Source organism: Callospermophilus lateralis, chromosome 17 (assembly GCF_048772815.1).
Source record: "Callospermophilus lateralis isolate mCalLat2 chromosome 17, mCalLat2.hap1, whole genome shotgun sequence".
Taxonomy (NCBI): domain Eukaryota; kingdom Metazoa; phylum Chordata; class Mammalia; order Rodentia; family Sciuridae; genus Callospermophilus; species Callospermophilus lateralis.
This window is the reverse complement of record NC_135321.1, coordinates 36,718,653-36,746,049: the sequence shown is the minus strand read 5'-3', so window position 1 is coordinate 36,746,049 and position 27,397 is coordinate 36,718,653. Positions and strand designations below refer to the sequence as shown.

Below are 27,397 nucleotides of genomic sequence, written 5' to 3'. Positions count from 1 at the left end.
TTTATAACAGCTCCTGGTAATAATTATCTTTAAAAAAATAGAGGTGGCTTCATCCATAAAGAGTTAAGATATTAACCTTACAACATAAGTTAATTATAATTATTCTAAAATGTTTATAACATTCCCTGGTATGAAGATCTTTAAAAGTATAGAAGTCACCATCCTGTTTGAGGTGATTCTTCTGAATAGGAGGGGCAGCCAAACACTCTATGCCTTCTCTCAGGTTACAAGTTCCACAAGAAACTTCCACAAGTAACATTTCAGAGCTCCACCTGGAAGAAATTAACAGGCCATCTGTCCTGTTCCAGAACAGGCAGAAGAACTAGGGCTAACATGATGTCTTAGTGTCTATTTTAATATAATAGGCAAGAAACTACACAGGATTTCCACTTTCCATGGAATGTGTGACAGGAATGTAAATAGCAATTTCTAAAAGAACAAGATTTCTTATTGTTAAGAGAAATTCCCCAGAAGAGAAGCCAATTTGTCCTAATATTTGAAGCTAATTCAGGAGCTGAAATAAAGACATTCCATGACATTGGTGAATTATGAGTAGTATCAATTGCTTTATAAAGCAACCAAACAAAACTAAGCTAACCAAAATACTTAGCAAACAAAATCACACCATTTTGACCTCAGTGCGCTGTGTGGAGTGGGGTGGGGGGCAATGAGATCAATGTTTCTAAAGAGCATGCCTTTGAGTCAGGCACAGTGGTTCACACCTGCAATTCAAGTGACTCAGGAGGCTGTGGTAGGAGGATAGCAAGTTTGAAGCCAGCCTGAGCAACTTAGCAAGACCTTGTCTCAAAAAAAAAAAAAGACTGGGGATTTATCTCAATGATAAAGTGTCCTAGGTTTAATATTCAGTTCCAAAAATACATAAAGAAATGAGTATCATTCATTTGAAAAAGTCACTTGATGCTTTGGTAGAGTATGTTCCTTTTCAGATACTGAGCTTTACAGAAAAAAAAAATTGAACATAAAATCATCACATCAATTGTTTTCCATCACTCTACCTTTGTTTTTAAAATGAAAATAGAATAAAAATAATACCTTTATTTTATTGGAATAAAACATGATAATCATAGCTTTTGTCAAATATCACAAACTACACTTACAGAAGAATTTGCCTTTGGGAATCATACTTCTGACATTTTCTCCTATGAAACCCTAGTCTTTATGGATAAAGAATAAATTACAAACAATCACCGAGTAAAACCTGCTTTACTTCATTTGAGAAAATTTCTATCACAAACCATCTACAGTGTTTGTAACAGGATAACACAGTTATAGAAAATTTTATATTGTTAAAAATGAATAAAATTAAAAATAGAATCGAAAAAAGCCTATCAATCAAAATGTTATTAAAGGACCTATATTTGCTGACTCAAGAGTCATGCTATATCATGGTCCAGAAAAACTCTATCTGAAATGGTAAAACCAATACTTTAGGCAACATCTCCAGTTCAAGGTTCCCGCTCCTTTTATCTGTTGTACACATTGTGCATCTTTGCATACATTTCAAGAAAAGGATTTAGGGCCTCCCAGAGTCTTGGGAGGCTGAGGCAGGAGTATTGCAAATTCAAAGCCAGACTCGGCATCTTAGGGAGGCCCTACACAACTCAGCGAGATTCTGTCTCTAAATTTAAAAATTAAAAAAAGGGCTGAGGATGTAGCTCAGTGGTTAAGTGCTCCTTGGGTCAATCTTCAGTACAAAGAAGAAAGAAAAAAGAAAGGATCTAGGGCTTAAACAAACAAAAGCTCATAACATTTCCCCAGAATGGAATTTGAAATGTTAACTGATACACAGCCATGGCTTTGGTATTTTTCTAGACATGTTACAAAATTGAAACACTCAGCCAATGACTTGTGATTTTACTTATGTGGGTTGTTTTTAACAATTCCATGCATGCAAAAAGGTGAGCAGAGTACTTCTATAGAGGAAATAATTAATTTGCCAAGGTGTGTAGGAACAATCTTGTTCAACTAAACATTTATTCATTCAACACCCGAATGCATAGGTTCTATAATCATCCCTCAATACTGCTGGATATGTGTCTAAGCACTGATGTGTCTGGATATATCAAATTATTGTAATCACATATTGGTAATTATTTGACTAGTTTAGAAGAAGAAATTCTGAAAAATACTTTGCTCAGGACTCAAAAATTCTTAGGTGAAAAGTTCATAAATAACAATAACCAATTAGACAAAAAATCCAGAAATACTGGCCTGCCCATCCAATTTGCATTCACTATGTTCCTCAAAAACTTGCTTCAGAACTTTTTCAGGAAGAGTTAATGCCTATTTGATCTCTAAGTATATGCTGAAGACCAACAGAATTCCTGTGCTTTAATGATATTTCTAATAACCAGAGTGCTGCTAGATTTGCCTATCAACCCCAAACTCCCCACTCCTACGCTGGTGGAGATGCTCACATTTTGACTGGGTTCCTATCGATACTATAGCACTAGCCTATTTTGCTCCTACCCTGGTAGGAGCATTACTGCAGAATGTTATTTTGAGTTCATATAGCTGTCAATTTCTTCTTTCTATTACTTTTTCTCTAGATTGTTTTCCTTGTTCAATCTTTCTACTCATTCAACCATATTACAGTCAGGAATACCTAGAGTTGATTTTTACATCGAATTAAGATGGCTAGATAAAACATAAGGCAACCAATTAAATTTGAAACTCCAAATAATCATATAATATTCGTGTCAAGTTATACTAAAAAATCATTGTTTTTTTTTTCTGAAATTCAACTATACCTGACATCCTATATTGTGTTTGTTAAATTTGGTCACCTTAATGAGTACATTTATCTACGATGAAGGACAATACAAGTTTGTGTCTAAAGTTAATTTTAAATTTGGAACTGTCAGATCAGGAACATCTCAGAGTTTGACAAGAGAAGAAATAAGAGCTAGGAAAATGGTAGTAATTTTTGGACAGTGCAGGCAATTTGAGATCTCAGTGCCCGTTTCAAGCAATGTTTTCCAACTTTTTAGACCAATAGCACAGAATACAATTTCCATTGTAAACTAGCATATGCCTATACTCATAAAGTAAAACTGATTTTTAATTTCTAGTCTCTTCTTAATTTTATTTTTTTTTTAAGCGATAAGAGATCATGGACCACTGAATGGACTTTATATCCCACTAATGGGCTTATGATAGAAAATAAAAAACCACAGGTCTAAAGTAGAGGAATGAGTTCTATCTATCCAAAGATTTCTGTGTGGTGCCCAGAGAAGATGGTGGGTCTGTGGTCAAATTTAAAATGAAAGTTGGCAAATCCAAAGAAAGTCGAAAGCAGACAGGGATATTTTTAGACAGTTCAGGTCAGTTTTTTTTTTTTTTTTTGACAGCTCAAAGCAATTTGAAGATTTGAGGCAAATGTTTCAAATGTAGAGTGAAAGAGATGAGAGGGGAATGTGGTGAAAGGGCAGGAAAGCAGTGTCCTCCAGAGACAGGGAAATGGTACAAGTGCAGAACAGAAGGCAAAGGCACAGCTTGGGGAAAAGCACAGAAATTCACTGCATGCTGCAAAGAACCTAGAGGAGGAAACACAGAGGTAGCAGCATCCTAGAGCAGCATCAGATGAGTCTGGTCTCACCCACATCAATACACGTTAGTAAATCAGACTGTGGGCAGAAAAGTTAAATCATAATTAACTTTTACTGAAAGTATATTTTTGTTTCATTAATTATGCTTCAAATTTAGACATACTGCTTCTCAAGAAAGAGATTTCTTTAACCTTTTTATAACAATGACCATCTTTAATTTTGAGATTTATTTTACAATAATAAAGGAGTCATCAATTAATTTAATGTGACAATACCAAAAAAGAGTCATATTAACTGGAGGTGTATCACAAAAGCTGTGGGTTCTATTTTGGAGTCACTTCTCATGATAGACTATATGGCTTCTAAGGAACAGATTGTCATTACAGAGAATTCTTATATTAGATGAAAAAAAATGAGCAGATGGGCACTGGAAAAGATTTTCCTTCATACATGTTTCCTAATAGTAAAATAGGAAGAATCCCTAAATATTACATGTAAATAAAATGACTCAGCAAAGCAAATATTTATAGAATTACTAGCAACATGAAGAACTACATTAGTATACACCATTATGCCCATAACATATAGAAACCTATTTCTCTGGATTTTTCAAGAAGAGTGTGTTTTCCATGATACATTCATGTTTCTGTTGGGGCTTAGGGGAAAAGGACAAGACAAGCAGGTCACCCTCTTAATCCAGTGTTGATTGGCACATTCAAGCCTCATGTTGCAACTGTCCCTGTTAGTTTACTTTTATTATACACTGCTAGTCTGTAGAGAGCCAATATATTTTTTTGAGCACATGGCTAAGAAATAATTGCTGCAGACACTCAAAGCAGGCAAAAATTAGCCATTTAGTAGAATGGGAGAAAAAGGAAGAAATTTAGATTTAACTCTGTAAAGAGTTTAGTTAAAGTTTTATAGTCCTCATATACTTACGCAAGGCAGGGGCTGTCTGTGAGATAGTAAGGCATCATGGATGCAGAATTCATTGTCTGAATTCTTGAATTGCTCAACAAACTGACCAATAAGGAAAGCATATTTTTGGAGATACGAAGTATAGAACTTGCCCCAGAGTTTCCTTCAGAAAATATCTTGTCATGGGTGGCGAAATTGGGCAAATAGAGACCAGAGATGTTTTTTGGTTATCACAACAGTTGATGGTTGTATTACTAGAATTTAATCCTCAAAGGTTAGAGATATGAAGTGGCCTTGTAGTATCTGAAGCAATACCACCTGTCTGTTTCCAAACCCTATGATGCCCTCATGGGAGATCTTGATTTAGACTATACTGATAATTATACAACTAATTGATATATCTGAAAAAGGATATCATGTTTACATCTTTCCCACTGTTGAAACTAACACCAAGATAGAAATTTCTTGTTCAGAATTCTAAATTCTCAGAAGTGGCAACAAGATCACTCTCTCAGTTTTGTTCAGGAGTCAACTTTTCCAGTTACTATGGCTTAAGGAGCAGAGCCATGCTCAAATACAGATGTGGGATATGCTGGCTATGATGAAAAATTCCCAGAAAACTGAAGGCAGAAAGCAGGATGAGAAGTAGTAAGGATAAATGCATAAAAATCGCTAAAATACAGTTTCTTTTTTTTTTAATCGTGAAATGACTAAAACTGCTGCTTATGAAGCCAGTGAGTAATATGTTTGGTTCTGAGAAAATCACAAATGAAGACATGACTATGTGATGTCTACAGTTCACCAAGGAGCACAGTTGACCCATTAAAAAAAAATAATTTTTTAAATTATATATTTGAATTCTGTAAAAAAACAATCTATAATGTCTGTTACCCAACAGACAACTCCATATATTTAAAAATTCTCTATTAAGCTAAATATAAACTATAGCATATGAGGCAATTATTAAGTTAAAAATCTTTGCATGTTATTTATGATCCTCAAAATGGCCCTAAAAAGTATTTTTAAAAATTATTTTTAGTTGTTGATGGACCTTTATTTTATTTATTTATATGTGCTGCTGAGAATCAAGCCAGTGCCTCACACATGCTCGGCAAGTGCTCTACCACTGATCTACAGCCCCAGACCCCTAAAAAGTATTAATATTTCAAAATGAAACACACAGAAATTGTCCTATCAGGATTTAAACATAGATCTAGGTGACATCAAAGCTGGTACCATTCACTTTCTACAACCTCACTTTAATTTCTGGTTCCTATGTCCCCTTCCTATTACTATTCCTATGTGTATACACATGCATACGATTTAGGAAATTCAGGAGACTATTTATTATACCATCACAGTACCCAGGAAAACAAACCTCTAGATGTGAATGAGAATCACTTCCTGGTATTCATTGTTGAGTACTTTTAAAGCTGCATTATCTAACTTTCACCACTAGGGTGCACTGAAGTAGCAATTTCCTAGACTGACATAAAGAGTTAATGAAGTTTCTCCCAAAGGTTAATTCCCTTTTCAGAAATATTTGCTGGGACAATATTCATTAATAAGGAAATTATTGATGAAAGTGCATGGACTATTAGTTGATGATAATCTGTTTTGGATGAGCTCTTACATCCTTTGATTGCCTCCACTAATAAGAAGACAGCTTCTGAATATACAGGATTTGCACTATTACCCTGACTACCTGTGTCAACTCCAGCTATATGAAAAGCAAATCAATAATGAAAAGTGGCAGTAAACCACACTATTCTTCTGTTTAGGATTGCTATTTAATAACTTTAGTTACCATGCCACTGATTTTTTTTTTTTTAGCTTTTTCCATCGGAGATATTTTACAAAAATCAGTAGTTTAGATAATATTATTAGTTATACACAGAGAGTGATGCTGTTGTAACATAAAAATGAAATTTAGCATTACTGGTACTACGTATAAATTGAATAACTTTTCAACATGTAGAAATTACCTACATAAAACCTGTGTGTGTGTGTGTATGTGTGTGCATGCACATGTGCATCTCTGTGTAACTGACATAAATAAATGAATGTGTGGTAAAGTGAGTAATGTGTTTATATCCTAGCTCAAAGGTAATTCCATTATTTAATGATGCATCAAAATTTCCCTTAAAATCAAACAGGAAAAATAGTTTTTCCTGTGCTTAAAATATATTATGTATATTTGTGTGTGTGTGTGTATATATATATATATTTACTTATTTATTAACTTCATACAGAGCCTCTAAATCCAGGGTCATTATTTGTTGCAAATTTGAATTGTGCATTTGTATAGTGTTTACAGTCATGGGTCACAGCTCTGAACTTATTTCCTATTACTACTTTTGGTAACATATTTATATTATTTAGTTGGAGTCAGAAAGGCAAAGATTTTACAGAGCCAAAAGCAGTTCATTCTTTCAAGTTATTTATTGAATATCTACTATGAACCAGGACTTTCACTAAGTTGTACTTGAAAGCGGTTTGAGAAATAAGTTCTACCACTGAGAGGAATGATAAAATTTTTAAAAAGTCTACTCTAGCCGTTAAAAAAAGAAAGAAAATAACTGTTACAAGTTGGATATATGGTTTCCCTCAAAAACTCTCATGTGAGACAATGAAAGAATGTGCAAAGGTGAAAAGATCGGATTATAAATTATAACATAATCAGTGGATTAATCAACTGATATGAATTAACTGGGTGGTCATTATACGCAGGCAAGGTGTGACTGGAGAAGAGAGGTCATTGGGTATGTCTTTGGGGTTAATATTTAGTCCTGGTGAGCAAAGCCCTCTCTCTGCTTCCTGACAGCCATGTCCTGAGCTGTTTTCTTCCGCCAGGATGTTCTGCCTCACTGAGGCCCAGAGCAATGGACTCCATCGACCATAAACTAAACCTCTAAAGCCATGAGACTATCCTTCCCTCCTTTCAGGTGTTCTTGTCAGATCTTTTGTTCACAGCAAGGAGAAACTGACTATAACTTAAAAAAAATTCCTGTAAAAAATCTACAACTGAATAATATTTTATTGAGAAACTATCCAAGAAAAACTAGCTAAAAAATGCATTTCAGATCACTCATTTATTATATAAGGGTGTCAATTATTAATTAGTTCAATAATGAAGAATCTTTACCAAATTAAAAAATGTTTGAATTTGGAATAGCTCTCTGTAAGTATGTCCCTGTCTCTGTTAGATACTCACAGTGGTTGTCTACTTCCAGCACTTAGGTTTGTAACAATGAAATGAAATAAATAATGTCCTCTATATAAAAAGGCAGGGACCTATATTTGTTGTATTAGTTTGCTTTGATTTTCTTTTTACATTCCAACAAAGAAGCTTACAGGTGGCCTACAGACATGCACTTCTGAACCTCAGAAAATATTTTCTTCACCTCTGTGCTTCAGAAACAGGCTGTCCCTGCACTTGGATCTATGACAGAAGAGGGAGGAATTCAAAATACTAAAAGGAAAGAAGAAGGGGCTCAAACGCACAGTATTTTTATATTCTGTTATTTAACCATGCCTAATCGTGTTTTTTTCTGAAAAGCATTTAATTTTGTGGATTTTTAATTAATATTTTCTCTTTATTTCTAAATCAAATGCTCTAATCTTTTTAAAAATATTTTTTTAAATGAAGATTTCCAAAATAGATCATAGAGACTTCTCATCCTCATTTGATGGTACAATTCTCAACTTCTAACCATCAAACACATGCCAAAACACGATGCCACACTAGGACTTTTTAAAAAATCAGCAGATCTTCTGATACTCGGCAGGTCAGTAGATTTATCTATACCATGTCTCACATTTCTGTGTTGAATCACTCTTAACTCAGCTAGAGGTGAGAGACAGAAGAAATGTTTTAAGTGACGATATAAAGTGTCGATTTCTAGCAGCCTAATTTATTCTCTGTTTTCTCTTGCCCACGGATATCTGAATTTTATATAAAGATGTATGGGACAATGCTCACACCCAAATATACTCTAATAGTAAGGCTTGAGGCACTGTGATAGGAAGGGAAATATGTTGGAGACCCAAGTCTTCCTGGCAACAACCACAGAAGTCTGTAGATAACTGTGTAATTCAACAGTGAAAGATCCAAAAAACTCTATAAAACCTTGTCTCAGACTGTAGGATTGTAGACAGGCAACACTGATGTTCCCATCATCATCATCTATGTTTACAATAAAGTTACAGAAGAAAAACATTAAAAAATCAGAAAGGATCTGTAGCATCATAATATTCAGGTCAAGAGCAAATGCAACTGAATCTTGTGCGTCTGTCATACCTGTTGCACTGCAGTTTAAAGGCTGAAGGAGCTGCCCACTGATAATTTGGGTAGGTTGCCACATACTTATTTTGCAAAAATACAGAGGAGTAAAAAAATCTGCTGACATTTAATGATGACTTTTATGGTCTTCTTTCTTTAGTTACTATTTTAAAATCATAGAAATATGAAGGCAAATGACAACAGATCATTTTTATTACTGTGATTATCATTATTATAGCTCTCTAGATAATAATGGAACAAAAATCTTCAATCTCTGTGCTATGCTTAATAGCCAATCTGTTTTGATAAGACCTGGACGAATTCCCCATATTTTAGCATTTCTTGTGAGGACCAATTTGCTCACTTTGACGACTTTTTTCCTTTTGTCCCTAAGGACAGTAATGCCCCATGCATACTATTATCACTGCTTTAATTCCATGGGACACTGCTGAAAACTGAAATATAGTTCCTTTACTTCATATGTGAGAAAACTGTGACCTAAGCCAAAAAGAGATTAAATAATTATTCAGAACTCTTAAATTTTAGTCTAGTGCTATTTTTTCAACCACAGTGGCTATAAATTTGGCTTACTGGTTTCATCATTAGTTGATAAGAATTCTGGTATGTTTTATATAACAAGCTAGTAGAATCTAATGTAAATTAAAACATCCTATTTAGGGCTGGGGATGTGGCTCAAGCGATAGCGCGCTCGCCTGGCATGCATGTGGCCTGGGTTTGATCCTCAGCACCACATACAAACAAAGATGTTGTGTCTGCCGAAAACTAAAAAATAAGTATTAAAAAATTCTCTCTTTCTCTCTTTAAAAAAAAAGCATCCTATTTAGCAGTATCAAGATGTTGAACCAATAGGTGTTTATTAAGTGAACAAGACAAAAATAATATGAACTAAAGTTTTAAGGTTGAGTGTTCTGAATATAATAAATATTTTCCCTATTAATTTTTGGAGCATGACTAAAGAAATTGAAAAATTTTTTACAGTGTATTTCTGGGAAGGAATATTCCCTTTATGTTGAGAGCAAACTCTTTAAAGAGATGCTTTTCATAAAATTAAATTGACAATTTTCAAAAAAAAAACAATTCAATTAAAAATGTTAACTTCCAAAATCTGAAAACTTGTGAATTAATTTAAAAGACTTAAACTTTGGGAAAAGTAAATAAAATAATTGAAATTCTTGTAAACTTCATCTGGCAAGAAAGCTATGATCTCTATGATAGAGTTATGCTAATTGTCCTACTTGTTCTTCTACCTGGAACTCGAGTAGTAATTAAATAGAAGAGGAGAAATAATATCAGCAGCAAGTTCACCATATGCCAAGCACTTTATGCATATTAACACATTCATTTCACCACATCATGTATATCATTATCCTCTCCTAAAGGCAAAAAGCAAATAATTTGCCAAAAAGTGGCACAGATAGGAAATGAGTGCTAGATTTGAAATTTAAAGCTATGTTTATCTGGCTTCCAGCCTATTTTCTTTTAGCTATAGCATATGCTCTCCACTCTGAATTAAATAAATGTAATTATTGGCAGCTATATATATATGAGTAATACATGTAAGTTTATGATATCACACTGCAAATTGTGTATGTGTGTGTACACATGTATATGCAGACTGTTCTCTCTATTGATACGGCTGACTTTCCCCTTAGTTCTTGGATTTCCACCAGTTAAACTTATTTTACATGTAGCAAGAAAGAGTTTTTAAACTTAATACTTTAATTTGACCCTGAAAGGGCAGCTGTGCTTCACCTCTGATTAAATACAAGTAACAAAAGATAGCAAGAGAACAGTGATGTGTTCACTGAAGGTGGAGTTCAGGCAGAAATTGAGAAGAGTTAGGAACTGGAAGACAAGACAAAATCCTGAATTAATTTTATGATACTACGTCATTAATTCTTAAGTCACTGTCCAAATTGCTAAACACACCTGCTGTTCATTTTGGAGCAGTGATGTATTTTAAATTCAAACATAATAAGTGATGGTCCACATCTCTTCTCCATTCTACAAATATAGATAAACAAAGAATTGACCATAGTTAAATATATTACAGGAAACACACTCTGCACTAGTATCAGTTTCTAGAACACAGATACAAATTCAGACAAAAAAAATCTACAAAACACTAGAATTCAATAATTAAAAATAATTATGATAGCCTTTACATATTCCTAAAATGTGTCATTTTATGTGGATTTTTCTAGAGCTCATGAGTAATAGAACATATACCCTCCAGTTTTATCTAAAGTTCAGACCAGATTTTGCAATAATTTGTAAGCTGTATAATACCTAGATATTTCAAGGAATGATATACTGCAGATAGGAAAACCAAATAGCATTCAAAAGTTAATCCAATATTAAAAGACCATCAATTCCTGCAGAGTGAAAACATAGAAAGAAGATTTGCAAAAAAGGCAAAGTAAATAAAATGACCACTAAATCTATTGATAATATTGTTAAGACAATATGAAACGCTTTAATGATTAGTTGTATAAGTATGGTTTCTTGGCCATGTAGGAAAAGGAAGAAAAAGAAGGTCAATAAACATAATCATGCATGCTATATGAGCCAATGTGTTAGAACTAAGGAAAAAATCCTAAACTGAATGGGAACCATTATAATTTCAATAGGTTATACAGCTAAGCCTACCAATGACTAGCCAATTCCAGCATTACTGTTGAGAGCTAAACTCTGACCCAACAGGCTATGGCTTTAATAGCACTGAATCATTCCATTTCAAATTGTGTTTTAGTTTTATGCCCCATTAATTGAACATTTATATTAATTTTTAACATTAGACTCAATTCATTGTTGAGTCATGTGCACGGTTTTGCTGGCTCTGCAGCAATTCTTTTTTTCCTACAATAAATTATTACTCCATAAAATGGAAATGTTCCCTAATTAGAATTCAATTGAGATATACCAGCAGAAAAAAAAAAGTTTAGGCCAAAAGAACCTTCCTGCTATTAGGACAAGGTGATAAAACTTTAAATATGGAAATAAAAAATAAATAAACTTGGGAAAGAAGGATCTTCAAATAGAACATTCTCAAGAGAGGTTGGATGATATTTCAGGTACTGCTTTTGCTTTCAAAGATGGCATTCCAACCCAAAAGGCAGGAAACGTCTTAATAATGTTAATACAAAGTGTATGTGTTGGAAACACACTTGCAGATTTATTGAAAGTAGTCAGCAGGTGTATAGTAGGCATAATGACAATGGATCAGATTCTACATTCATTTAAGAACGTACAGGGTGAGGCTTTAGGTATGAGGTATTGACTCATGCTTCCAATTTAATTAAAGGTCTCTAATGAATTCATTTTAAAGATTAAATTATTTTAAATTGCTTTTGGCACCTAAACAGATATGGCTGCCACTCTACTAATGATGAAGTTACTTGTATATTGTTCAGGATTTTATTTTTGCTAATTTTTTTTCATTTAAAACTGAACTCACACATTCCTATCTCACAGAGTCTTACCATGTTCAGGTATCTGTTTCATGAAAATGTATTATCAAAAGAGTGCACAGTTAGTGATATTAGTAGATCAATACGTAATCTTTTCCCTATTACTGTCCAGAGGAACAACTCTGGCTTAGGAGACAGGCAAAATGAGTGTGCTCAGTAATATTAGTCTACATAAAAATATCTCAAGAAGCTAGGTCATTATCATTAGTCACGATAAGAACTAAGAAGGTCTCCTTGGATGTATAAGTCAAAAGAAAGTTTATGTGGCAGAATTATGTAAGGAAACTTACAGTTGTGCCTGCCCACAAACCATGCAATTTGGAAACAGCCAAGAAACAAAACCATAGAAAAGGAGGAATAAATACAACATGTATTAGGGGTTATTATGCAACTACAAAGATTCAATATGACCCTGGCAATATAGCAAAAAATAGTTATGGAAAAAGAAGCTATTTCTTATGCTCAGTAGCTAATTTTCAAACATATGTACCTGTATTTGAAACTTTGAGCATTTCACACATTTTTCTGTATCTGAAAAAAAAATGGATCCAGACTGATATTGTGTATCAATATAGCTGAAAACAGTTAATATAAAGGTAGCCAAAAGCAGAGTTCAATAAGAATTCAAAAAGAGGATATTATTTTGATTGCTGATAAAGTACTTCTAATGTACACTTTGCTCATATTGGAAAAGAACAATTTACTGTTCAATTTTGCTAGAAAAGATGAAATATCTACAGAAACATGATTTCACAAAGTTTTTAATTAAATAAGAAGCTAGATTAAAATGTCTAGATAAAACTGTAGGTATAATTATAAACTTTAAAAATAATATATAACTCCATTAGACAACAAATACATTTCAATATACAACGGTTAATTAAATCTCCTTTTCAAATACTTTACAATTAAAACATTATATTTTTCCATTTAAAAATATTCAATGGCATTAGACTTATGAAAATGACCCATATTTTTAAATAGTTCATTCTGGAAAATTAAGAAATACATATCATTCAGGACAAATGTATTTAATATAAGGGGACATAAGAAAGTACATAGGATTTTTTGTCCATAAAGCTACAAGGGTAAAATAAGAAATATTCAAATACATTAATATGACTTTATGGGAAGAAATGTTAAAACAGTAAAGGCAGCAGTACTATAATTCACATATTATGATACACAATTTGTAATACAAATATATCTTCCCATTTGTGGCATTTGACTGGAACTACCATACTTTATAAATATTCGCATATATATTTATATATATATTTAAAATAAAACAATATGAGAATTCTAGAGACAGGCTTAAATTATATGCAATTGACTTGTAAAAATATGACCAAAAAAGAATCAGTAATAATTATAATTTTAAGTGTTGAGTGTGACCATGATATGGTCTAATTTATGTTGTAGAATATTTATAATTATTGCAAACTTATTAAGCAAACATAATAACAAATTTCAAAATGCATGCTTTCCTCGTTTCTTTTCTTCTTCTTTTTTTTTACTTACTGCTTTGTAAGTTCTCTTCTGTCCAGCATGTTTTCGAATTTGTTCTCCATTTGGCCCTGTTTCCACATGCATCGAATAGATAATGTCAAAGAAATCTTCAACCACAGCTACTCGCCGCAAAGACAGCTTCTCATCTACGCCAACTCCATCCTAGAAACAAAACAGAACAAAAACCCCACAAGATCAATATAGTCATTTGCATTTAACACATGAAATTGATTAAGACAAAATATTTTGATACTCTGAAATGAATCATCTACATAGAAAACTTGAAAAATTCATGAATGAATATCCTACCATTTTATGCATTACTTATATACAGGACTGTAAGAAATGGAAGAAAGGCATGACTTAATATCATGTAAATCATGCCTATCCACAATTTCCATTCTTTTGGGTTTTTATTTGTAATCATCAGTATAAGTTTTTTATGTTATTTTAAAATACATTTTAATGCCTAGTAATTTTTATTGCAATAATTTCATTCTGAATACGGCTTGATTCATTAAACCAATGTTTGAGTTACTGAGTCCTGGGAGTTGTAATTAGAAAAATTAAAGACATAATACTAAGTTTCTTTCCTCAAACATCACCTAATCTAGAAAAGGAAATGCATATATTATCAAGGTTAAACTCAAGGACAAGGTGTTAAAAGTTAATGCTGTGAGTCTTAGAAATCACCTATGTGTGAACTGTGGATCTTGATCACTTAAACTTCAAATACTTAATTTCTTTAAATTTTGTTTTCACGGCTGCAAAATTGTGATAGTGGAGCCCACTTCACAGAATCACTGTAAAAATTAAATGAAATGATGTATGTAAAGGATGTAACCCAATGTATAACATATACTGAATACTCAGTAAATAGTGGACCTTGTCATTTTTATGGCTACTTAAATATAAGCAAACTACTATAGGAGTTCAGAGGATGAAGACATCACCTCCTACTAAGGTAGCTTCTTGGAAGAAATATAATTTGAGATCAGGAAGAAGTTGAATCAGGGCAAGTCACAGCAATGGGAAGTACAGTCTAGATCCAAGAGTTCACACAGATGATAGAGAAGAATTAAAAGTTAGGATGGAGATAATTAAAAAGGTTAATCTTACATGCTTACAGAATGAAAGGGCTTCCTACTTGTGAAGTCCCTCTCTCTCTCAAAACACACACACACACACACACACACACACAAACACTAACCTGAAGTAATGCCATACATCCATTCATACTGGTAAACAGCACAAGCCAGTAAATAAAATCATTACACAGTATATAGCCAAATGGCAAGAGTCTGTTTCAAAAGTAACCCCAGCAGGCTGAATTTACTGCAAAACTGAAAGTGAACCATGAAACACTTTCTGCTTTCTGTTGATTTGATTTTTCTTTGTTTATTTCCTCCCTCCTTCCCTCCCTAACCCTGTTTCTTAATTGCATTAGGCCTTGTAGGTAGCAGTGACTAAAGCAGCACATTGCAATAACAAGATATATGAAATTGCATGTTAAGCCAAACAGCCAGGCCTCTCACCTCTGTTCACACTTTAATACTCCCTTCACAAATAATCTCTGATGCATATAGTTCATAATTTGGTTTCAGACTTTCCACATCTCTTCTGTGACATTTTGAGGCCTCTCTTCTACAACTGGGCCCCCTGAATATTACCTCACTGCCTTGTGAAACAAGACCAGTAGATTCTGGGAGTCCAATGAAGCTGCATGAAGCATGCCAGTGTCCAGCCTGGAAAATTGCTAGAGCTTAGAGGGCAGTGTCCAGGAAAGCATGATTCCAGATGCCTCTTCCTGGCCTGTATTATCAGAGAGCTTTTTTATTTTTAGGCCAGAAACCCAAATTCTAACTTTTTCCATCAATAAAACTGTTGGGCACGGTGGCGCGTGCCTGGAATCCCAGCAGCTCGGGAGGCTGAGGTAGGAGGATTCAAAGCCAGCCTCAGCAAAAGTGAGGCACTAAGCAACTCAGTGAGACCCTGTCTCTAAATAAAATACAAAAGAGGGCTTGGGACATGGCTCAGTGGTCGAGTGCTCCTGAGTTCAATGCAGAGTATCAAAACAAACAAACAAACAAACTACCTCTGAAACTTGTCTCCTTTGCTCCCAATCATCAATGTGTAGCATCTATCGAGTTCCCTTGCAATATAAGCTAATAAATTTGTGTTGTTAGTCACTATATATTCATTTGTGTAAATAAATATATTACTTGTTCCCAAATTCATTAGCATGTTTACCTATTCACCCAGCTAAACACTAAAACCACAGATCATTTATTCATTTTATCTAGTATCCAACAAAACCTAAGTACTGCCAAACCCTGTACTAGCTACTACGCTTACTGAGATGTATGAGATAGATAATAGAGGTTTTTGTGCAGTTAACCATCTACTGCAGAAACTAGATATTAAAACAAATGATTATTAGCATGAATATTAATTTCCTTTGGGTTCTATAACAAATGGCCATAACATGAGTTGCTTAAAAAAAAGAGAGACAAATTTATTCTATCATAGTCCTAGAGGATCAAAGTCCAAATTCAAGTCCAGTAGACTGGCACTCCTTCCCAGAAGGTCTAGGAGAGAACCCATCCTTCTGCCTCTTCTAGCTTCTGGCAGTTGCCAGCATTCCCCTGCTTGGGGCTGCATCACATGACTTTCTGTTCTTCGGCATGCCTCTACTCTAATGTGCTCTCTCTTATAAAGACCATCATGATGGCATTTAAGTCCATCCAGATAATCCAAGATAATTTTCTCATCTCAAAATCTTTAACAAAGGTATATCCACAAAGGCCCTTTTCCCAAACAAGCTAACATTTACAAGTTTCAGGATTTAGGATTTGAGTGCTCATTATTGAGCCAGCTATAGATGGTACTGGCTCACAGGAGGTATAAATTGTGCTATAGGAGCATGTGTTGGAGATGCTTCACAATCATTAAACACTCAAAACTTTTTCATGAATTCAGAAATTCGGAGTTTATCAAGGTAATACTGAAATCACACATGTTAATGGAGAAAAATGATCTATAATTCTCCCATCATGTGGCTCTGTTTACTGTGATTCAACATCAATTCACACCCACATTCTATGATTAAAACTCAAAAATACTTTCAGAGATTGAACTTATAATATAAATGACCCAAATGTCCATCGTAGGTTCCAACTAGGGAATTAGATTTAAAAAGAACAAAAAGATTTCTTTCCAGATTGGAAAGAAAGAAATAAAACTATCTTTGCAGATACTTTGCATGTTACTGTAGAGATGACATGAGCTCATACACAGAAAATGCTAAGGAATCCACAAGAAAACTGGTAGAGATAATAAGCAAGGTCAAAATCAACATACAAAAGTCAATTATGTTTCTATTTATTAGTGAATACAAAATTGAATTAGAGAAAATAATTTCATGTCGTAGGCCACCAAAACAATAAAATTTTAGGAACAAATTTAGATATAAAATTAACAAATTTATAAAAATTAACAAAAGAAATTTAAGACTTATACACTAAAACTACAAAATACTGTTAAGAGATATTTAAAATGAGGTGGAAATAAATGGGAATACATCCTATGCTCATGGATCAGAACATTTAACATAGTTAAGATGACAATACTAAAAGTTTTATTCACTTTAATCACTAAAATTTCTTACCAATATCCCAATTAGCTTTTTGCAGAAATCGGCAAACTCATCTATAATTCATATATAGATGCAAAAGAATAAGAATAATCAAAATAATTTTACAAAGAAGATATTTGGAATTTATACCCTTTGTAATTTCAAAGATTACTATAAATCCACAGTCTTTGTTAGATAGCCTGGTATTTGTATGCAAATTGATACATAGATTGGTAGAATAGAATCTAGAATCTTACATTTTTCAGTTCATTTTCAAGAGGAGTGACAATGCAGTACAGAAAGAGTTATCTTTTCAATAAATGCTACCAAGACAATTATGTCCCCAGTGCAAAAAAAAAAAAAAAAAAAAAATGAAGTCCAATCTCTACGGAGCCACACACACAAAAGTCAAAATGGATGACAGATCTAAACCTAAGAGTTAAAACTTGAGATTCTTACAGGAATACATAGGATTAAAATGTTTGTTATTTTTGGTAAGGAAAAGTCCTCAGAATTATGACACCAAAGGTAAAAGCAATTAAAGAAAAATTCATATATAACTACATAGAAATTAACTTTTATACTACAAATAATTCTCTGAAAAAAGTAAAATGACAACCCATAGAAATAGGATAAAATATCTGAAAATCATAAATCAAATAAGGAGTTCTCATTAATAAAACATGGAACTAAGACACATAGCAAAGGATCACATCCTTTTGAAAATGAATTGAATAAATGTAAGACTTATTTCTGAAGTCTGAATTGTATTCCACTGATGTATATATCAGCTTGTATACAAATATCATGTTACTTATAAAGACTTTGGATTTATAGTAATCTTTGAAATTAAGAAGGGTATGACCTCTAAATATTTTCTTTATAAAATTATTTTGATTTTTATTCCCTTGCATTTATGTATGAATTATAAGATCAACTAGTCAATAATATTTAATAATAGAAAGCCAAATAACTCAATTTAAAAATTGGAAAGACTTTGAATATCAATTTCTACAAAGATGATGTTCAAATGACCAACATGAAGAAAAAAAGGTGATCAGTATCATCAGTTATCAACAAGTGAAAATCAAAATTGCCATGAGACCCTACTTCACATTCACCTGGATTGTAGAAATGAAAATATCAAGTATGAGTGAGGATGTAGAGAAATCCTACACTGCTGATGGGAATGCAAAATGATTCAGTTGCTTTGAAAACAGTTTAGCAGTAATAGAAATTAAACACACACGTATCACATGATCTAGCTAGTGTTCAACAATATATATTCAAGACGAATTATAAAACAAGTGTACACTAAATATATCATATACAAATACTAATAGTACCATATTTGTAATAGCAAAAAGGTGGAAATATAAGTGTCCCTGAACTGTGGAATGGAAAAAATGTGGTATTACCATACAAGTGAGTATTATTCTACTACAAAAAGGGATGAAATATCAATCATGGTGTATTGTGTATGAACCTTGAAGTGAGTGAAAGAAGACAGACACAAAAAACACATATTATATGATTCAATTTGTATAAAATGTCTAGCATAGGCAAATTTACATGGACGGAAAGTAGATTATTTCTTGGTTAAAACTGGAGAGAATGAAGACTGACTGCTAATTGTTCAACAGACTCTTTTAGGAAGGACAAAACTGTTCTAAACTTGGATGATGGTTGTACAATCCTCCAAAAATATTAAAAACATTCAGTTGTACATTTTAAATGATGAATTACACATATGTGAATTATATCTCAGTAAAGCTGTTAAAATATGTACTATCTAATAGTTTGGGATTTTGAGTTCAAGGATGGAAAAAAAGGCAAACAGAGGACCTTAGACAAAACATCCAAACAATCCACAAACCCATGAACACAGAATGGATATGGAAGAAGTTCAGTCACTACTGCAGTGTTAATTATAGCACTGTGCTTGTGAGTGCTGACAACTATCCCTCCAAGAATACATAAATTGCCATGAGACCTATAAATATATAGGTTATTATAAACTTTACTGATAAAGAGGTGTGGAGCATACAATTTATAAATAATAAAATACACTTTCATGGAAAATTTGCAGGTTACCATTTATCACAGAACATTTTCATAAACTCTTGCATATCTGTCAACCTATAATTTTGATTTAACTATGATATGACAAATGAAATTTCATCCCAATCTGCAAGCTTTCTGAATAATTTTAATTAATATCGCAGGTGATTTATTGTTAAACTATTTCTCACCCTGGTACAAATTTTATTCATTAAACTGAAACTTCAACTACCATACAAACACAATGAAAAAAACCAATAAATCACTCCTGGCTTGCGGCTTTACTGATTTCTGTGTGTCAATACTTCTACCACAGCTATTCCAAGTTATGATGTAAAATCACTAAACCTAATATTGGGAAGAAGTGCACAAAAATGTACCACATTTTGTGGTATTTTCATCATACAGATACAGACCAGAATAACTTCTTCAAGAGTTCAGATAATATTACACTGTAGTAAAATAACAAAGCCATTAAAAATTTTGAATATTTATTATAATATTTTAATATGAATTACTTAATGCATTTAGTTTAATTTTTAATAATGGCTATATTGTACAAACTGATTGTAAAATTTCTAAGAAGTTAACAATTAACTCTCTGGAGATAGTAAAAGCCAGACTTATAATACCACTGTTTTTATGTCATTCAAGATGAGTGAATGGCATGTTAACTGAATTCAATGACTATTTTTTAGAATAGATTTTAAAAGGGAGACAGGAAAAGCTTCAGACAGCAAGAATTCCAACAATGAAATGAGCTAACGTGACAATTCAGGGTGCAGTGGAAAACGTTACTACTAGAAAAACTTCAAATTAAAGCTGATAGAAAAAAAATCCAAAATTTGTAAACTGGGATAGCAAGTCTGTGCTCAGACTTGCTACTTGTTTTATTGTCTTGTTGTATATCTTAAAATGATAGTGAAGGGAAACATGAGTTTAAAAAGCTAAAAAGAAATGAGTTACCCTTATTTAACTTTCTGATAGCTTACTAATTACCCATTGATGAGATGATATGTACGATCATAAAAATGTAAGGCAATCATATAAAATTAATAAGAGATGCCATGCTTAAAGATATTAAAATTATTATAACAAAATCAAAATGCCATTTATGTTAAAAGACTGACATGCAATTCTTCATGTTTCTTCTTGGCCTTATTGGATTTATTTAAAAGATACTACTGAGTTTCAAAGTCATCTTTTCTGAAATTCCTACAAATCAGGCAAGAAGAATGAATGCAGAGATCATCATTATGGGGAAATCCTCTCTACTGTAATCGTTCCAGATTCTCAACCTCCATAGAACACTGTATCCACTTGGGAAGTTTATGACAAGTCATGGAGGGACAAGGACACTGGTATATTACTCAAGCATGTTATTCAGATCAAGACGGGGTAGCTTGTGAAAATTTTATACCCAATGAAAAATATTTAACAAAATAACATCTGGTTTTCCTATTTAAATTTCCTATTTAAATTTAAACTAAGGGTAATATAACACATTTAATATCTAGATCAAAGGACAAGAATAATTGGCATCTTTCCCTCCTCAGTCAAGCTGTTATCAATCAGATATTTTAACTGGCAAGCTCATGATCATATTGTAGTTGGTGTTATAGACAGAAATTTCATTAAAATAGTTATAAATACAAGCAGTAGAAGAGCTGCCAATTTATAAACAACAAATACAACGGTAAAATAAAGAAAAAGGAAGGTATAGCAAAACAAGTTTAAATTTCTAGCATTCAGTTTTCAAAAGTGTTCTGAACTGAAGAATTTATGAACAGCTCCTATAAATAATCTAATTTTCATAACCACCTGGGAACTTCTATTTACACCAAAAGAATAAGAACGGAATATGGAATATATATATATATATTTTTTTTTTTTCAAGCAGAATGGACTGATTTAAAGTGACTATGAGCACCTTTAAACTCTCTTTTTAACCTAAGGAAAGATCATACCATTTGACCTCAAGGCTTTAATGTGTGTGTGTGTGTGTGTGTGTGATGACAAAACAAATGATTGATTAAATAATTTATAAGAAATTTTCCAGATACAAAACTCTGAAGTTTTTTGTATTGATTACTAACTAAATTCACCCTGATTTTATGTTAAAAAATGATACGCTTATAAACCAAATTAAGGATTTTAATCTGTAGTATACTTTTTCTAAAATCTTCCCATGTGTTTGAGTTATGGACTATGTTTATAAAAAAAACAAAAACATAACTTGCAGAATTTCAAACAGACAACAACACTTCAGGGGGAAAAACAGTTCAAAGTAACAGTGACACAAGGAGAAAATAAAGTATTTCAACCTAAACGCTTCAATCAAAAAAGACGTTTCAGTGGAAACCAAACCTAGACCAAATTTGTTCACTTTGCATCAACTAATGTTCTGCAAAAACCCAGAACATTTAATTCTATTCCTTCCAAACTTGATGATTTACCCAAGAAAATAGTATTGAACTCCAAGTTTATGTTTCTTCAATGAGAAGATAATTACAATTATTTATGTGGAATGCTCATTCTCTTTTCAGCACAAACAAAAGTCCATGTTACTCAGAGGCCAATCGCTGCCACACAAAGAAGACTGGAAAACACGGCTTTGCCATATGTTCAGAAGCTGGGGAAATGAGCCCCACTTGTCAGATACTATCTTATATCAGGGACTTTTATCAGTTCCCAGACACATGCTGCTGCTGTCCTTGAAGCACAAATGACTTGCAATTGAGGTACTGATTAACCAGTTATTATTTAGACTGGATGTTTCTCTGCCTTTTCATTATTTCACTGTGCTAGCACCTAACTAAGCAGTTTTTGTTGTGGCCAAGAAAACAGGCAAAAACTAATTTACCTTGAAATCGCAATTATTCATTGTGAGTTTAGGGTTCATCTGAAGATCAAATCATCTGCGCTATCTCTTTGGGTCATCATTCTGTATAATTTAGCATATGGCCATGACTGGAAATTATAATGGCAATTTCTTACATTTTCCTTTAACTAACAATGATAATTTTAGGTTAAAAAACAGTAAGTACCCTTTTGTACATTTGGGGTTAGGAAACAGAAAGCAAATAAAAATGAAGTTCAGTTTTGTTAATATTTCTAACAAATTAAATGATAAAAAAAAATGGTTAAAAGTTGTATGGTGTCTGTGGCCCATATTCTAAAATCCATGAGTCTATTTGGAAAGGGATGCTAAAGAATAAAAATTATTTTAAAGACTAGAGTTCAGTCAATCTTGTGAAGGAAAAATAAAAAGTGGAACTTTAATTTCAGAAAATTTCTGGGAGTCGTAGCTTTATTAGGGCATAGGTAGCTAAAATTTAAAAAAAAAAAATGACCTAAATACAAGGCAAGGAATTAAAGCTTAAAGATAAAAATTACTTTTCACTTTTAAATTGGTTAGAAGAGCTGCAATAGAGATTCACTGAAAGGATTTTGCTAGTGAGATTTGATTGATAGAACTACATCAAAATCCCAGTGACTCAGAAGGCTGAGGCAAGAGACTCGCAATTTCCAAGCCAGCCTCAGCAATTTACAAGGTCCTAAGCAACTTAGCAAGACCTTATCTCAAAATTTAAAAATAAATATATTTTTTAAAAGCTAGGGATGTAGCTTAGTGGTTAAGAGCTCCAGATTCAATCCCCAGTGCCAAAAACCAAACAAACAAAAATCTTTGACCTTATCATACCACCACCGCATACTTTTATTGCTGAACAATATTCCGTGGCATGGCTACACCACGATTTGTCCATTTTCCACTTGATGGACATCTACACAGATTACAGTTTGAAACTATTTCAAAAAAAGCTACTATTGTATTTTTAACTTGTTTCTTATTTACTATAAGACACTGCACAATGAGCTCATTAAAAGAAGATGCTTTGAAAGTTTAATGCCTAGAATAATGCATGGCATATAATGCATGATTAGTAAATGTCCAATTAAAGTATAATTTGTTTCTTTATTACCTGGCTAATTTGTAGAATCTCTTTCCCAGGAAGTTGGTTCATGCTGTAGATATTGGAAATGTTCCCACATTATGCTCTCTGAGGCAGACTGCCATACTCCACTATTTACTACCTAATATGTCTTGGAGGACTTCATTATATTTCTCTGAGCTTTGGTTCCTTTGGCTGAAATTGTAGAGTTTGTATGTTTGGCTTTACTTGAAGGTTAACTGAATATTTCCTGAAATATTATTCTCAACAAATGTTAATTGTTACTTATTGCAGATAATGTGTATTCTTCAAATACCTAGAAGTCTATTACATACAAAGAGTGTTTACAACATTGCTCTCAAAAAAATGTGGGAGACCAGACATGGTGGGCACATGCCTATAATCCCAGCAGCTTGGGAGGCTGAGGCAGGAGAATCTTGAGTTCAAAGGCAGCCTCAGCAACTTAGTGAGGTCGTAAGCATCTTATCAAGAACCTTTCACAAAATAAAATATTAAAAGTGCTGGGGATGTGGCTCAGAGGTTGAATGCCCCTAGATTCAATTCCAGGTACTGAAAAACGGGTTGAGAGGGAATGTGGGAATAAGTAACATAATTTGAAAAGAGAAGAATAAAGTCTGAAGAAAGATACTACCTGACTTCAAAACTTAAGTAAGGCTATGGTAATCAAGACAGTGTGGTGCTAGCAAAGGAATACACAAAATATCAATGAAACGCAGAACAAAAAACCCAGATATAGACCCACATTAAGTAGAGTCAACTGATCTTGATAAAGGAGCAAAGGCGAAGCCATAGAGAAAAGACAATCTCTTCAATAGATGGTGATGGAATAATCGGATATCCACATGCAAAAAAATAAAAAAGTCTAAATGCAAACTTCATACTCTTTAAAAATAAATTCAAAAACGTAGGCAAAAAAATAGGCCTAAATGTAAAATGTAAACTTATACTTAAGTCTACAAAGATGACATTAGGGAAAATCTAGATATCTAGATGATCTTTGTTATGGTATATCCAGATACCACACCAAAAGCAAGATCCATGAAAGGTAGAATTGATAAACTGGTCTTCATTAAAATGAAGAGCTTTTTCTCTGTAAAAGACACTGTAAAGAGAGTAAGACTAGCCACAATCTGGAAGAAAATATGTGCACAAGGAACATAAAAAAAGGACTATTATCCACTATTTACAAAGAACTCATAAAATTAAACAAAAGGAAACAAAGGGACCCAGGTTAAACAGATGCCACACTAAAATATGTGTACATGTAAGAATGATAAATAAGCATTTGAAAAAAATGCTGTATGTTCTATGTTACTTGGAAAACACAAATTAAAATAATGAAATATCAACATATAGTGATTACAATGGTCAAAATTCAGAATATTTGCCTCCAAAGGTTGTAGGGATATGGAGCAACAGGAATTCTCACTCTTTTTTCACAAGAGTGAAAAATGCTATAACCACCTTGGAAGACAATTTAGCAGTTTCTTGAAAATAATAAACGTTTCCGGGAATGGTTGTGCACACCTGTAATTCCAGAGGCTCTGAAAGCTGACGCAGGAGGATCATGAGTTTAAAGCCAGCCCTAACAAAAGCAAGGCACTAAACCACTCAGTGAGACTCTGTCTCTAAATAAGATACGAAATAGGGCCAGGGATGTGGCTCAGTGGCTAAGTGCCCCTGAGTTCAATCCTCAGTACCCAAAAAAAAAAAAAAAAAAAAAAAAAAAAAAACCTAAACACACTGGTGTGGTGTTGCATACCTATAATCCCAGCAGCTCAGGAGGCAGAGACAAAAGGATCACAAATTCAAGCCCATCCTGAGCAATTTAACAAGGCCCTAAGCAACTTAGACCTTGTTTCAAAATAGAAAAGTAAAAATAGGACTGCGGATGTGGCTCAGTGGCAAATTGCCTCTAAGTTAAATTCCTAGTACCCCTACCCCCAAACAAACAAGCAAACAAAAAACTCTTATAAAATGATCCAGTATTCCAATGCCTTGGTATTTAACCAAATGAGTTAAAAATTTATGCCACACAAAATATAATATGAATGTTTATAGCAGCTTTATTCATAATTTTCAAAAGTTAAAACAGGTAAGTTGTCCTTTGGCAAACTGTGGATAAACTTTGATATCCAGAAAGTGGAATGCTATCTAATATTACAATAATAAATAGACAAACAAGCCATGAAAAGACATGGTGGAAACTTAAATGCATATTATTAAATATAAGAAGTGATTTGGAAAATGGTACAAACTGTACTGTTTCCAATTATATTACATAATGGAAAAGGCAGAAAAACTAGAGAGACAGTAAAAGAGTCAGTGGTTGCCAGGATTATGGGAGATGGAGGGAAGAATGAGCAATATTTTTAGTACAGTAAAACTATAATGTTTAATGCCAAAATAGTGGATATAGGTCATTATGTATTTGTCACAATCTATAAAATGTATAACACCAATGGTGAATCCTAATTAACCCTAGTGAACCTTAAGGACTTTCAGGGATAATGATATTCCTATTCCAATTGTAGAAAAATATGCCAGTCTGGTGAGGTTGATAGTTGAGGCCACCATGAGCCTACAGGCACAACGTGTATTTGGGAACTCTCTGTATTTTTGTTCAATATTGTTGTGAACCTAAATTTTACCTAAAGGCAATGGGATGTGGGGAAGAAAAGACCATGGGCTCCTATTGAGGGTGAAAATATTGCTTTTCCATGTAGCAAAAGTAGAAAGTTATTCAAGTGGACTAAAAACCAGTTCAAGACATTTCTTTTTCTTTCTAAACCAAACTTGGTCAATTAAAAAAAATTTGAAAATTTACAGAAAATTAAAATGCAACAACAAAATTCCTCCATTCCTTTTTAATGCATATGTGTCTAAAATATTTCTAATTTTAAAAAAATAATTCATATAGAAAAGTAAAAATGTGCCAAGGACAAAATCATTCACTTCCTTTAATATTCTTTTTAAAAATAAGCTTACACCAAAAAAAAGAAAAGAAAAGAAAAACAAATTTGAAAAGGATGAACAATATATGCATAGTTTAAAATGTAGCGCTCTCAAAATTAGGTAAACTTTCAGGGTCATATGAATGATGAGCCATTAGACAGGAACCAGTTACCATCACTTAAAAAACAGGACCCTCAAAAATAAAAGTGCACATGAAGCAATGTATGGAGCAGAAGAAAATCTGACAGTTTGTAAATATTCATGACACCACAACTTGTTTTACTTTGATTTGACTCATGTCTCACCCTTTTGGGAAATCAGTGGAGGAAAACTGAGTTAGGGGAACTCAGATTTAAGAAATGTAATGGATCCCAAACAGAATAACTTGGTTTTCAGAAATCTCCTCTTGAATAATAGTAGTAAAATGGGCAGAAAATCACGGCTAGATGTAGAAGATAGATCACCTTTAATGAACAACACCTTGTCTGACAGCAAACTTGTCTAAATCAGAAAGTCAGAAGGCAGCAGAATAATATCCTCATGACTCTCAGAGGAAGTATGTCTCAAGGTAGATTTGTATAATCAGGAAAATTATCATTTAAAAAATGAGTATTTTCAGGCAGCCAAAAACTAAAATCATTTATCACCCTTATTAGGGAAAATACTTTAGGTTCACAAAAAAATTGCCAGAAGATTCTAGAAGGGAAATACTAAAATTATAAGCAAACTTATTTGTATTGCCTTAGAGGTTTTTAGCAGTTTGGCCAAAGAATATTGTAATACATAAATCATATTCTTAAGGAGTCAACTGTCATGCATAAATACCTCCAATTTTTAAAAGGGAGGAAACTTACAAGAAACCTATAAGAAATGGAAACCTACAAGAAACTTGCTAAAATTAAGAGTTAGTTTCGTTCTTATAACTGGAAAGCAACTAGGTCATTTCTATTTGTGTCTATCAAAAATAATGTTGCTGTAAATATGTTGTCCATATTTTTGGTACA

The 27,397-nt window shown here is 33.0% G+C and overlaps 1 protein-coding gene across 5 annotated transcripts in view; it reads right to left on the bottom strand.

Annotated features, from left to right (window-relative positions):
* The window catches only part of Nol4 (nucleolar protein 4), a 310,075-nt gene that overhangs the window by 222,486 nt on the left and 60,192 nt on the right, over window positions 1-27,397 (bottom strand). For 4 of the 5 annotated variants that reach the window (XM_076836802.2, XM_076836803.2, XM_076836805.2 and 1 more), the window contains one exon: window positions 13,782-13,931. In XM_076836802.2, the coding sequence (XP_076692917.1) occupies window positions 13,782-13,931 (150 nt within the window). Of the gene's footprint in view, window positions 1-12,750; window positions 12,814-13,781; window positions 13,932-27,397 lie in introns of all 5 variants that reach the window. The other variant, XM_076836804.2, reaches the window with a different exon arrangement.